General features: G+C 50.2%; 1 protein-coding gene across 9 annotated transcripts in view; it reads left to right on the top strand.

The window, feature by feature from the left end:
- The window catches only part of MEF2D (myocyte enhancer factor 2D), a 176623-nt gene that overhangs the window by 134713 nt on the left and 27378 nt on the right, over positions 1–14532 (top strand). For 8 of the 9 annotated variants that reach the window (XM_073323282.1, XM_073323281.1, XM_078850524.1 and 5 more), the window contains 3 exons: positions 1456–1593; positions 7959–8169; positions 9901–9957. In XM_073323282.1, coding sequence (XP_073179383.1) covers positions 1456–1593; positions 7959–8169; positions 9901–9957 — 406 coding nt within the window. Of the gene's footprint in view, positions 1–1455; positions 1594–1714; positions 1850–7958; positions 8170–9900; positions 9958–14532 lie in introns of all 9 variants that reach the window. The other variant, XM_078850525.1, reaches the window with a different exon arrangement.

The following is a 14532-nucleotide window of genomic DNA, read 5'->3' as shown; positions in this document are numbered from 1 at the left end:
TGAAATCAGAACCTGACCCCCTGATTTCAACCGAGTTGTAACCCAGCTTATGCCAAAAGGTGAATTTGGCTGCTGGCCAATGAAAAATGTGAGCTTGTTTATTTTTTAAGTTAAAGAAGGTCATTGCCATACAAAGGATACATCATTTATTGGTGCAGACACAACCTACATCTCTAATACAGTTCTGCTGTGTTGGTCTTGGCAGGTTCCATTGAACATTGCCCCAAACCCCTTACATCTGTTTAAAACCATCTTGCAGAATTCCACCCACCCGTTTTGCTTGGGGCAAGTAATATTTTTGTCTTTTAATAGGAGAGGAAATATTTTAATAGGAGAGGAAATATCATTAGGGGTCCCCCCCTCTTCCTCTGCCCCCCCCATCATTATAATGGTGGGAGAATAGGTTTTGTGTCTGAGCTGGCACAGGGCCAAATACATGCTGTAAATGGATCCTTTGAAGTCAATGGAGTTCCACCCACTTGCACTGTCATAGGGTCATATTCTCCTCTAAAATAGAGGCACAATCCTAATCAGATCCTATGGGTTAGATCCTTATTACAAATGAGAGTAAGGCGCATAATTTAATCTTTCTGAATCCTGCTAATCTCAGTGGTCTCTTGTGGCTGTGAGTTCCGTGGGTTAATGTGCGTTTTTATTAGTTTATAAAACTCTGTTAAATTCTATAGGAGGGTTCCAAAGACCCGTTGTCTATTAAATACTACAGGCCCGATTCTCATTTACACCACTCTGGCAGCGTAAAGGGCCCTTAAAATGGCAATCAGTTACATATACACCCACTTTAAAGATAAGAACCCAGGCTCCTGGGATTTGCCCATGATCACATAACGAGTCTGTGGAAAAGCTGAGCTTTGAGCTTGTAAGGATGAAGCCGGAAGAGTTACAATTATTATAACAGGCACAGCGTCGTAACCGCAGCTCCATCCCACTAAAGCAATGTGGAGGCGTCCCGGTGTAAATGAGGATCCGGCCTTGTAGGCCTTTTCTTGTAACTGGGAAGTCGAGCTGATTGCATTTTTGGTGATTTTTTTTTTTAAATAAAAATTTTAATGCTTCCCCCCACCCCAATCCAGTTTTTAACGTTCTGTAGATTGTTTTTTCCAGTGGTTTTGAAATGATTTGTCTTTTTCAAATATTTTAAATTTGGGATTAATTTTTGACCCCTTTACATTTTGTGGATGTTTTTACTCTTTTGTTTTTTGAAATATTGATTCCCCCTCCCCCCCAAATTTCGAGTAAATTTCCCCCATATTTCAGCCATATTGCCCCCCCGTCCCGTTTCCAAACCAGGTCTACTGGGAAGGTAGTGACAATGTTTTAAACAAGCCCCTGCCACCTCCATCCATCACGCACCTGCATCCAACACCCTGCTGGCTCTCCCTTCTCCAACGTACCTCCCCTGCTCCAGATCTCAACCTGTCCTGGTTATGTTTTCAGACATTAAGAAAGAAAGGTTTTAACGGTTGCGACAGCCCGGAACCCGACGGAGACGACTCCATTGACCAGAGCCCCCTGATGGAGGATAAATACCGCAAAGCCAGCGAGGATCTGGATATCCTCTTCAAACGATACGGTGTAAGTACTGCGCCCCTCTGGCCAGAAATCCTTCATTATGTTTTTCTTTTTTTCTTTTGTTCGATTTCTTTCCAATCCTACCCCCATCCCCGCCACCTCCCCCGCCCTCTCAACGTAACAGGCGCTGAACAAGAAGCACAGGGAATGCGAGAGCCCAGAAGGGGACGAGGTCTTTGCGCTGACCCCGCAGACGGAGGAGAAATATAAAAAGATTGATGAGGAGTTTGATAAAATGATGCAGAGTTACAGGCTCGCAGTGAGTAGCTGGTGGCCTGCACATCCTGCCCTGGACCCCTAGCAACGTAGAATGCAGAGCGGCGAGGGTGACCACTGTGCATGGCTTTGCTTACGGAGCCTTGCTGTGCCTTGTTCGTTTGCTCCCATCGAGCGTAGCAAACCCAGGGCTAGGGAATGTCTGGGAGGCAGAATGGTCTAATGGTTAGAAACAGGCCTTGGTGATGCCGAGGCCCCTGTAGGTCACTCTGCCAGCATAAAGAGGTGTTAAAGTGGGTGGAAATGCCTCCCTCCAGCTGGTATGGAGCTGGCAGAACAATCCTGTGCCCATCCTAATCTCCTCTTCTGGCCTAGGGGGCAGATCGGGGGCACGGCGAGAACACAACACATTACGGTTGTTCCCTCCTATACAAGGCCTGAGTCTCAGTTGCACCATTCTGGCCTTAAAATGGGTATAATTTACCCACCTTTACGCAGTCAGAGTGGCATGAAGAATTCTCGGGCCTGGTCTGCACTTAAAAGTTTTACAGGTATAACTCTTTTTGCTTGGGAGAGAGGGATCACCGTTCACTGAAATCATTATACTAGTCCAGCCCCTAGTGTGGCTGCAGTTAGAAAAGTGCCTTTTGCCAGCACAGCTTATTCCCCTCCCTGTACGAGCATAAGACACAGGAACTGTAACTGCAGCTGCACTAGGTGGGTTGCACTGCTTACTGATCAATGCAGCAGAGACGCCCTTAGCGTAAATGAGACTCCGGCCCGAGGGCCCAAATCCTCAGATATATTTAGGTGCCTGATTCCCATTGGTTTCGAAGGGAGTTAGGCACCTAAATACATTGGGCTTTGCTGTCTAACTCTGAGCCCCCACATTGGAAATGTTAAGACCAATAACCTTAAAAATCGGTCCCATTGCGATTAATACTGAGTCGAATCCTGAGGGGTTTTTTTTTTACTCCAGCAAACTCCTCTGAACTTCAGTGGGAGTTTTGCTTGAGTTCAGAACCTCTGTATGAATATGAGTCATGGTGGGGAAAGGGAGGGTCAGGTTATGACAGTTGCACCCGCTTTGGGATCAGATCCAGTTCGGAGCCACTTTTCTTTCAATTCATGCGAATCCATAAAGCTCCCGGCGCAGCTAGTGGATGTGGCAGAAATTCAGGGTGGCTTTAGCCTGAGACGACGGCCCTGGAGTGGCATCAGGACAGCGATGAAAGGGATTTGTGTCTAGGGAGGGAAGAGGGGCATTGCAAATTAGTGGTTAGTTCAAGGGAGCAAAGACTATTGAGGCAGGCAAGCCATCTTCAGGGGGATTAGCCTGTCAAGGGAGGCAGCCGTAATTAACTAACATTGCCGGGAGTAGAAAGGAAGGCAGTTTTCCAAGTGCTGGATGCAGGATAAAAAAAGTACCCCAACTCCTTCCTGCTGCTCCTTACAAGGCCACGGGAGTGAATTTTTTCTTTTTTTGAGACTTCACTCGTGCAAAGCCAGAGGTGTTTTTTTGGGCAGACTCTGCCAGTAAGAGATTGTGGGCCGGATGCTCATTTTCCCCATGCCACCCCTCTGGCAGCATAAAGGGACCTTCAAGTGAGTGTAACTGTCTCATGCGCTTTACACCACCAAAGTGGGGTAAAACTGGTTTTAGGGCTTATCTACTGAAGGAGTTGTTCCTAAATAACTCCATATGTTGACAGTTGTGTTCTGGAATAAGAGTGCCTTCTTTCTGCTTAGCTTAACTCCCTCAGAAAATGGGTTAAACTAACCACAGGATACAGCCCTCTTATTCCTGATTCAGAACATCCACACATGGAGTTATTCAGTTACAGCTGTTGAACTTTAAAGTCACACCCTACATGAATCTGCATTAACTTTCCATTGTGAACACGCCCTTAGTGTAAATGAGAATCGAGCCCCTGGAATAGGATTTTAAGGAAAGTTTAGCTCCTTGGGCTTGATTCTGCCTCATGCAGTTCATCTGGGGCTTTGCCACTGTCTTCGTTGGTACAAGAATCGCAGGGTAAAATTCTATGTCTTGTGCTACGCAGGAGGTCAGAGTAAGACCATCACAATTGTCACTTCTGGCCCTCAAATCTGTGGGTCTGATTCTCAGCTGCCCTACGCCTTGTCCTATCATTTACACCAGTGCAAAGTGGGTATAAGACGCTGCCAGATGAGTGTGTAGCATTCAGCACTCGCTTTGCCCTGGAGCAGATAGTTACCCAAGGGCAGGCGAATGGGGAAACGGGGTGCGATCAACCAATGCATTTTTTATTATTTGTATTATAGTAGTGATTACAGGCTGCAGTCTGGGACCAGGGCCCCATTATGCTAGGCACTGTGAACACGTATAAAAGAAGGAAAGTCCCTGTCCCCAAAACCTTGCAGTGTGCAGCATCCCAGAAGCAGGTTGATTAGTAACAAAAGCAGAGCATCTGCCTCCTTGACTTCACCTCTCTTGCAACAGGATTGAATTGTGGATTGTTGGAGCAGGTGCTTTTCTTTTTAACCAGCTTTTTGTGTGATAATGAGAACTAACACAACTCATCTGCCGGGGAAGCTCAGGACTCCCTGGTACAGAGAAACTGGCCTTAACAGGGTTCTGCATTCTGAGTGCATTTGAAACTGACTTCCAAGAAAAAGAAAAGTCATTGGCGTTTGGCTGATTAATGAACCTTCCCCCCCTCACCCCCGGATTTTGGATTGTTGTGTTCATTCCAAACCTTTGCCTGCCGTAACACTGCAGCTCCCAGAGTTCTGCAATCAGCTGCTGGCCTCTGGGGGAATGAGAGCTGCTGGTTGAGTGGTCATTTGCGTGCGCACAACTCTCTCCCCACCTGGGCAGGAGCATGGGGAAGATTGGTCGGTTAGTGGTTCAAAAGCGCAATGTGATAGTTAAGAGCTAAGTGCTGAATCCTGTCCTCCAATCCATTCATGTAACTCTCATGTCAGCAGGTTTCACACGTGCATCTGGGGTAGAATTATGCCCTTCGTTAGTCTTTCTTTCTTTCTTGTTATTTATTGCGCACTATTGCATTGTAGAAGTGCACAGCCAAACATTTAAGGGCCTGATTCTCACTGACAGTCGGGGTGTGTCTACACTAGTAATGCCACAGTAGCTGCATCGATGTAGTGTAGACACTTCCTACAGAACGACAGAAGGATTTCTTCTGTTGCTGTATCCATCTCTCTGAGGCCTGGCGTATGCGACAGGGTTAGATCGACGTAAGCTGCCCTCTGTCAACCCAGCTGTGGAAGTGCCTTCATGTAAATTGCGCTCCTGCCCCCGTAAGCGCCTCTCGACACCGATGGAGTAACACCAGCTCCCCAAGCGGCGTCGAGTCACGGTTGACGTAATTAGGACGCCGCAGTGTCCGTGCAGACACACCTTTGCTTTTGCGGACTATTACCGGCTTTCAGCCGCCTTCCCACAATGCCGCACCCCGGCAATACAGTCCGCACAAGTGCGTCTGTGAGGATGTGCCCCGCCGACGCCAGGAGCCAAGCGTGCGCGCGCACAAGCGATTTAATAGCGGTGGCTACACGCCGACGAAAGTTAGGGCGACATAGTGTCTGTAATGGAGACGTGGTCTAAGAGGCAGGAACGAGGCTGACAGAAGAATTCTTTCACCAGCTTAGGCCGTGTCTCAATTAGCACTGAGCTCGGCAAAGCTTTTGTCTCTCAGGGGTGTAAAAAAAACACCCGCCCTGAGCGACAGAGTTTTGCCAGCGTGAGCTCTCTTGGCACAGCACTACGTCGGCAGGACGCTCTCCCGCAAACATAGCTGCTGCTGCTTGTTGAGTTGGTTTCATTATGTCCACGGGAGAGCTACTCAGGACAGCCGTGCCGCTGTAAGCTTGTAAGTGTAGACCTGGCCCTAGCTGTGTCTACACTGTGGCTTAGGTCCGCGTCATTCCGGCTGCAAATTTTTCACAGCCTGGAGCAATGTGGTCAAGCCAATGTAACTTTGTAGTGTAGACCAGCCTTGAGTGTCCTCTATGCCACATTGGCTGTGTGTGTGGGAGGCGGGTGGGGGGATGAGCGGGAAAAAAAAAAGTGGCCATAAAGCTACGCCAGAGCTGTGTGAAGGGGCCTTAGCGTCAAGGAGAATCTGGCTCGTAAGGTCCCTTGCCCTGCAGAGCTTGCAGTCTTAAAGCTCAAGTCAAGTGATCTGTGGCAGCAGAAGCCCCAAGCAGAGAGTGGTCCTTAGCACCTGCTTGCTGCCTGAAACAGCTGGATGCCCTGGAGATCTTTGAAGGAGGTGGGGGATGATTGGTAGGGGGGTGGCTTTCCAAGCCAGGAGCTCCTGGGAGGACAGAGGCGCGACTTCGCCATTCTCTCTCACGCTCGTTCTTCCTCTCCTGCAATACAAAGCTGCATTTGCCCAGCAGCGCTTTTGTAATGACTTCTCGGTGACACCAAAAGGCCGGGAAGCTTCCTGGCTTCACAAGGCCAATGGAATTAAAAGAGGGTTTTAGCAAAGCCCTGAGAGAGCCTCCAAGCAGGTGCCTGCTCTCGCTAATGAAGAGCATAAGATAGAGTGATTGGATAATCTGGGCAAAGTCTGGCTTTAACAGGAACCGAGCGAGGTGAATCTGTCCCTTGAGCCAGGGGCCAAGGATCATGAATTAGAGGCATTTCCACTGCTTTGAAGGTCAGAGCCCCAGGTCTTTCCACTGACTGGAGTCGATAGGAGCCATCTGCAGCTTGCTTCTCTTGAGCAAAGCTGCACCTTGTAAATGCTTCGATCTGTCACTCTTTCTATTACAGTATCCACCTAGAGGCTCCAGTTGGGGTCAGCTGTGTGGAGCAGGGACTGTCTTTTTTGTTCTATGTTTGTACAGCACCTAGCACCGTGGGATCCGGGTCCAGGACTCCTAGGCGCTAGCACCATACAGAACATACATAATAATCGGGGCCCTTTCTGCAGCATGCACAGTGAGACAAGACAGGACCCCATTGTACATACATCTCGTAAAAGATGGTCACTGCCTTGAAGAGTTTACGATCTGATTAGACAAAGGAAGTATTATTATCCCCATTGAAGGGGTGGGGAATTCAGACACAGAGAGATTCAGTGACTTGCCTAAGGTCTTTCATAGGGTCTGTGGCAGAGGTGGGAATGCCCCAGAGTCTGAGGGTAGGTTAGTACTGTAACCCTAAGACCGTGCTCCCCTGAGAATGAGCACAGGTGCTATCAAACTTCATACTACTATGGAGGGAATAGCAAAGTTGTCCGAGGAAGCTCTTCAGGGCTGGGTCTGTGTATCCGTACAGAGCCTCGCACAATCTTGATCAGAGCATCTGGGTGCTACAGGAATACAGATAGTAGCTGTGAGTAGGGCCCTGGGATCTTACACTTCTGTGCAGAATCGACAGGATCTTTTCACTGAGATAGACTCAGCTGGATCCACAGCTGTGTAAGTCAGCGTAGCTCCGCTGACTTCGAAAGAGCCCTGGCCGCTCACACCAGCGGAGGACCTGGTCTGTTAAAACTCCACGGGGCTCCGTTTATCTCCCTCAGAGGTTGAAGGGAAGCTGCTGGCCCTTGTCTCCTGTGGATTCAGTGCTAAGAGCACTGCGTTATTCCCCGCTCTGGCATTCCAAGGGAGCCGCTTTGAGACATTTCCACCTCTCTGTGAGCTGTTTTAAAACCACTTTGCTGAGCTCTGGAGGTAAATATATGCAGGCGTTTAGTCAACACCCCTCTTCCCCCAAAGCAGCAGGTTACAATGCTTTTTAGCTTCAGTGTGCCCAGGTGGACATCCGTTTGCCCTTTTTTCTCCGTCTTCCTGGAGGGGATCCATGCCCCTTTGTGCCTGGGGCCAGATTCCCCACTGCCCTCCACCATTTTCACCAATGTAAAGTGGCTGCAGAATGCTAGCAAATGAGAATGGTGCTAGCTTTCACCCACTTTGCACTCGTATAAATGACCACACAAATTGCAGGGCAATAATGAACAGGGTGCATGTTTGGACCAGATCCTTAGCTGGTGTACATCAGTGTCGCTGCATTCCAGGCCGAGGATCTGGCCCGTTGTCGCGCCGTGAACCAAACAGAAGCCTGCTCCTTGGCGAAGTGCCTTTGGGTGACTCCCTCAGCTGCAGTCCCCGCTTTCATCTGCCTCTCTGTTCAGTCTGCAGTGCCCGCTCCGAACTTCGCCATGCCAGTGACGGTTCCGGTGACCAATCAAAACACGTTACAGTTCAGCAACCCCGGGGGCTCCTTGGTGACCCAGTCGCTGGTGACCTCTTCGTTGACGGATCCAAGACTCCTCTCACCACAGCAGCCGGCCCTGCAGAGAAACACTGTGTCACCGGGTTTGCCGCAGAGGCCAGCCAGCGCGGGTGAGTGTTTGGCCTAATGCTAGAATAGCCAAGAGGGGGCACCAGTGTCTTCATTCCTCTCACCCCTCACCCCTTCTATCTGCTGTCTACAGCACCTTGCACGGTAGGGTCTGGTCCGTGACTCGGGCTCGTAAGCACTCCTGCCGTACAAGCAATAAATAATAATAATACTTGAACAGGTCCTGGATGCCCAGCAAAGATCTCATGCGATGCAAATGGCAGACGCAATTCCTGTATCACCCCTAGAGCTGGGCAAAGAACAGAGTTTTCAGTTGGTTGACAATTCCGAAAAATGGGGCATGGAAAAATCGATTTGGGTTGAACCACTTGTTTCGAGAGGAGAGCATTCCTTCCCCATCCGTTCAGAGGTCCCCCTGAGGCCACTGCCATCAGCCTTCCCTTTTGTGCGTCGCAGAAATCCTGTATTTGCATGGTGTAAAGTGCGTTTTTCGACGCATGTCAGAGGAGAACAGCGAGCCGCACTGTCGTTTCTAAATCAAAAGCAGCGGTAATGCAGCAGAGCATGTGGTTGCCTTGTGTGAGGTAAAGGCTGGCGCCCGCGGCTCCAAGGCATCTCTGAAACGAGGATGCAGAATCCTGTGTACTGTGTGTGTCTCTGTCCTAGAACATCAGGAATCTGAGGTCAGTTACACGAAGGCTGCTTCGCACCGTGCTGTGTAGAAGGGCGTTTAAGTGAGTGTAACTGTAATGTATATCCCCTGGAAAGCCTCTTTACATTGCCAGCGCTGTGTAAAGGGACCTTAAGGTAAATTAAAATCTGGCCCTAATTATCTACCACTGGAAATTACTGGTTCAGAAAATCCTAGAGCAGATAGTCATCTGAGGATGTGGGCTTCTGAGTTCTATTCTTAGCTCTGAGTGGAGATTCCAGTGTAGTGGTTAGACCAGGGGACTGGGAATCAGGACTCCTGGGTTCTCTTTCCTGCTCCGTGAAGGAAGCGTGGTCTAGTGATTAGAGCAGGGGACTGAGAATTAGGATGCCTGGGTTCTAGCTCCTGATTTTGGGAGGGGATGTGAGGGCTAGTGGTTAGAGCAGTGGAATGGAAATCTGGACTCCTGGGTTCCTTTCCCAGCTGTCTGGGTGGTTATAGTGAGGGAGAGAAAGTGCGGATTGCTGGAAGAAATAACAGTCTCGAGATGTGGTTGAACAATTCAAAATAGCAAATAACTTCACAAAACTCAAAATCTGGTTGCAAACTCAAAGGGGATAAAGGGCTTGATTCCCTGGGAATAGCAAACCTTCCTTGGGAAGAGCTTTCTAAGCCCTAAGTGAAAAGCAGCTCTTCCCAACCGTTTATCTTCACATGACACCAGCACGGCAGGCTTCTCATCACGCCTCTCCAGCCGCCTTGGGAATGGTTTCCATTCGGTGCAAATGTTATGTGATAGATCCTCTTTCCAGTCCTGGAGCCGGGGGTGGATTCCCTTCTGCAGAGCGTGTGTCCTCAGGAAGGCTCGGAACAGCAAAGCCATGCTCTTTTCCAAGCCTAGTATTTTGGAATGAGCGACTGTGGTGTATGCCCAAAGGGAATGTATCTGTGTAGATATTGTTTCCACGCCTGGAAGTGCTGTACATTTTACCCTGGATTTTCTCGATGGGAATGTAACACTGTTGATTTCCCCCCTTGCCTCACATGCAAATAGTCAACCACTGCTCAATGCACTGAGTTCTGAACTAACTTTGTCTCCACGTCTCTTGTTGCTTTCCAGGGGCGATGCTCGGGGGAGACTTGAACAACACCAACGGAGCTTGCCCAAGCCCAGTTGGTGAGTAAGAGTGCAGCCCTCCTCCTTTTTGGATGCACACTGACCTAGAGCACTGGACTGGGATTCAGAAAATCTGGGTTGTGTTGCCAGCCCTGCCACTGACGGGCTGGGTGACTGTAGGCATGTCAGTGCCCTGCTCTGTGCCTCAGTTTTCCTACCTGTAAAATGGGGATATTGATACTGCCCTCCTTTGTAAAGTGTCTTGAGCTCTATTGATGGAAAGAGCTAGGTGTTATTACTGGTAGTAAAGATCCCCTCAGACAGCTAAAGTCAGGCCTGAAGTGCAATTTCAAACACTACCAAGTCTTTTAGATGTGGATTTTCAGGTCAGTAAATTTTGTGTGACGGGATAGGCCTGTGGTTAAACTGCTAGTCTGGGGCGCAGGAGATCTGGGTTTGGTTCCTGACTCTGCTGTAGGGGATAATTTTTTCTCTCCCATCTCTGCCCCTTTTTATAGTTATGTCTCAGGGGAGACATAAGCCCAATAGAATTTAAATCTGAGTCAAACTTTGCTTAGTCTGGTGGAGGAGAACAGTAGCCGTGTGGCCAATGCAATTGGCCGAGACTTAGGAGAGCTACGTTCAATTCCTAGCTGTATCACGGACTCCGTCTGTGACCTTGGGCAAGACATTTAGGGCCTGCTTCTCACTTATGCTAAAGCCCCTATATACCACTCCAACATCATAAAGGCACCTTAAACTACAACATCCACTGCCAGAGTGGGATGAAGGGACTTTGTGTCAATGAGAACTGGGTCCTCTGTGTCAGTTCCTCATCTGTAAAATGGGGCTAATAATACTCCACTTGTCCCACGTTGTGTCTGTTTCAATGGTAAACTCTCCAGGGCAGGGACGGTTTCATATCAGGTGCATGTACAGCCCCTCACGCAGGGCAGCCCTGATCGCTGTTGGATTTCTAGGTGCTCCCGTGCTGTTACTTCCAATAATAATGAGCAAAATTAAGCAAAAAGAGCCCTAAATCCAAATGAAGTGGCTGGGTTTAATGAGAGTGAGTCACTTTGGTGCAGCATAGAGGGGATTCAATCAAGGGTGAGTTTGGCCCTGAATGCTTTGATGTAAAAGAGATTGGAATTACGCTCCCAAGTGGGATTCAGGATGCTGGCTTATGACTGAAAACCCTGGGCTCTGGATCCTACAGCCACATGGACCCTTTAGAACAGGGCCAAACTCCAACCCCACATCCACTGTGCTGATTCTGTGCTGCCCATCCCAGGCTGCCATGTAGTCCAGAATCCCTATCGCACCATGCACTAGGAGCCAGGGCCCAGCATGCCCCATATGCAGGGTTGGCTGTGGGGGCAGTTCACCATAAGGCAGCTTATGTCAGACAGCCCCTCCCTTGTCCCATTGTGGTGCCTTTAGGCCTCCAGTATATTGCCAGAGTGGGGAGCAGGGACCAGAGTCTGTCCCCGGGTCTTCAGAGCATTCGAAATCTGGCTCTGAATTTTGTTGCTCGAGCTCATCTGCAAAGTCAGGGCTGCTGGGAAAGAGACACTAAGGACTGGCCTGTACCTCCAGGCAGAGACACGCTCTGTCACTTTCTGTCAAATCCCCCCCTGAAACTCCCCCACCTCCTCCCGGCCCCCACGTCAGCTGTTGTGAGCGGCTGTTCCAGCTTCTAGCTTGGCAGGTCCCATGAATGTCAGAATTGACGTCACTGAAGCATTCCTCTCATTCCTCCAGCCACTCCAGGAAATGGAAGCGGGGCTGCAGGGAGCCCTGCGATTCTCTCAGCTCCTGTTGTTTTCAACCCAGGCCTCATTCCCAAGATCCCATCTAGCCCCTGTCCCCACCAAGCCCCAGGCAAACTTCAGATGGCAGCATTTTGGGGCAGAGAAGTGGGGAAGGGGGGCACGCTCCTCGTATTCACTAGGTGGATGGGGCTCTATGGAGCTTCCAAAATCTTGGGGCCAGCCTTCGACTTCGGGTTCCACCTGAGGCAGTCGCTCCCCTCCTCCAGCCTTGTCCCCGTCACTAACGCCTCTCTTCTGTTCTCGCTCCCTCAGCTAGGGAGCTGAGCCTGGCAGGCACCCAGTCAGCACTGTGAGATCACCTGTGACCTCGGGCGCATTCCTCCCTTTGACCACAGGCCTCGATCACATTGGGGATTCCTAACCAGTGTGGAGCTGACGTACTGGCTCCATACCCAGCATCCAGCCCCAGGCAGAGAGAGGGGATTAGGGGGCCTGGCCAGAGTGCGTTCCACTGCGGCTGTTCTCCGATCCCTAGGATTCACAGGGGGCAGATCGGGGGCACGGCCAGAGCACACTCTGCCGTGGCTATTCTGTGCTCGTCAGGATCCATAGGGAGCAGAGCGTAGCAGTCATGAGGCTGCTCTAACTTACCTGCGGGGCTGGGCTGGCTGCAAACAATCTCAGGATCCAGGTGCAGACACATCTTAAGGTGTCCCCCCGCCCAAGTACAGGAATACAGTAACTGAGAATCAGGCCCCGTGTTTTCAGCCCTCCCTTGCTTACACTGAGTCCTGCTTTGCAGAACAATGCAGGGCTAGAGGACAAGGGTCTTCGGGAGAGCAGTAATACACTGCAGGCCATCTGAAACCAGCACTGCTGCCTTTTAGCTCCCTCTCTCCATATCCCTCCCTTTTCCCTAAGATGGGGGATCAGAAACACAGGACAGTCTCTGGGTCGAAGTGCCGGACGTTTGTGGCCAATGGAGTGTCTGATCCGGCGGCGATGGATGTCGCTGGGAATCCAGCCAGGGCTTTTGAGGGGAACTGGGCCTGAGCAGAAGGCTCTGAGATCCTGCTTTTCTGCTGACTTGTTTTCCTCTGCCCCCCTGCGGTCAGCGGAGGGGACAGAGCAGAACAGCTGACATGTGTCACGTTGGTTTCTGAGAGCAGCATGTTTCCTGTGTGGCTTTAACACACCACATAAGGGTTCTGGGCTAGATGCTGGCAGATAGCCAGCAAACAGTAGCAGGCATCTGGCCAGCCGTGCTGCTGACCATGGGGGTGGGATGCAGAGGAGTTCAAATGTGTGAGGTTTTTCTTCAGCCGAACTTCAACCTGCAGCCCACATCTCCCTCCTGTCCCTGCACTGCCCCTCCCAACCCCCTGAAAGACACAGCTCTGTGGATACAGGGGATTGCATAATTATTGCTATTCAGGGTTAGAACTCAGATCCTCCTGCTCCTACAGTGCAAGCCCATGCTGCTTGAACTCAAGGAGAATCCCTGCTAGCAGTATAGGGCTTATGACACATGGTGAGAAGTTCTGATTCCACCCAGCAGAGGGAAGTATTGCACATACACATCAGCCAGCCCACTGCAATATACACCCCCACATCTGCCCAGACAGTAAGGCAAAATGGTTACCATGGGAGCCATTTGTGCGTCTTATGTTAAGGAAGCCTTATCGCTGGAAAACATAAGTGTTTTGAACATTATTTGGCCTTGCCCCACTCTGCTTGCACATGGTCTTGCCTAAAACTCTATAGCAAGCGGCTGTGAAAAGAAATTTGCTGAAAGCGGTGAAGGTCGCACAGGAAATTTTATGCACCTCCATCATCAATTAATATAAAAGCTGGTGGCCTTGCAAACGAGATATGGTCTATGCAGAACACAGTGCACCCATGGACCAGGCTAATGTACTGATTTACCAACATGCTCGGGAGTTGCATTTGATGCAGGGGTGCACACACCCCTCCGAGCCCCTTTACAGGGCATAAGCCGGCCTCTAACTATTTGGGGTCAGGAGGAAAGCTTCCTCAAGGGCAAGCTATCCCATTGCTACCAGGGTTCTTGGCGCTTTCTTGGAAGCAGCAGGTACTGGCGACAGCAGTTGGTACTGGTTAGAGGCAGCATACTAGGCCAGATAGACCACGGGTCTGGCAATTCCTATGTTCCTTCAATACAGAGCAGATTCAACTCCCCCCAGAAGTTCCCTCCTCTATATTCTTGACTGGTATGCAGCCACTGTACCAGCTCTGACTGTACCCCCTTCCCAGGGCCAGCATAGGGGCATTGCCAAGGAAAGGGGCACAGCCAGAGTTCCTTTATGTTCCAGTGATCTTCTGCTACGGGCCAAATTCTGGAGGCCGTTGGCAGCCAATGCAAATTAGAGCAGCCTTGAGGCTTCTCTAACTTACTTGGGGGGTTCCAAGCTAGGACAGAGCAGTCCTAGAAGCGGATGAGAGCAAAGAGGGCTCTACGACAGCTTTGCCATCACCCTCCTGCTCAGCTGTGTCAAACGCTCCTTAGCTGTAGCTGAGGATTGGGCCCAGTAATCTGACAACACATCGTCACGTTCTCGTTGGGCCTGATTCCCCTCTTCTGCGGAGCCTGAGCCAAAGCCCAGCTGTAGTCAGTGGGAGCATTTCCATCAGCTTCAGCAAAGTCAGACACGTATAGGGGTGTGGTGGCTTCATTGACTTCAGTGCAGTTCCAGATTTGTAGCTGTGCAGAACACTGCATTTGTGCCCCAGGCCAATGTAAACGCCCACGCCCACCTCCCTCCAGTGTCAGGGCATTACCATTTGGAGTCAGAGATCTGGCAGGGTAATCAGTGGGTATAAATTACAATACAACTCACTT

This window comes from Lepidochelys kempii, chromosome 24 (assembly GCF_965140285.1).
Source record: "Lepidochelys kempii isolate rLepKem1 chromosome 24, rLepKem1.hap1, whole genome shotgun sequence".
NCBI classification, from domain to species: Eukaryota; Metazoa; Chordata; order Testudines; family Cheloniidae; genus Lepidochelys; species Lepidochelys kempii.
This window is presented reverse-complemented; position numbering and strand designations above follow the sequence as displayed.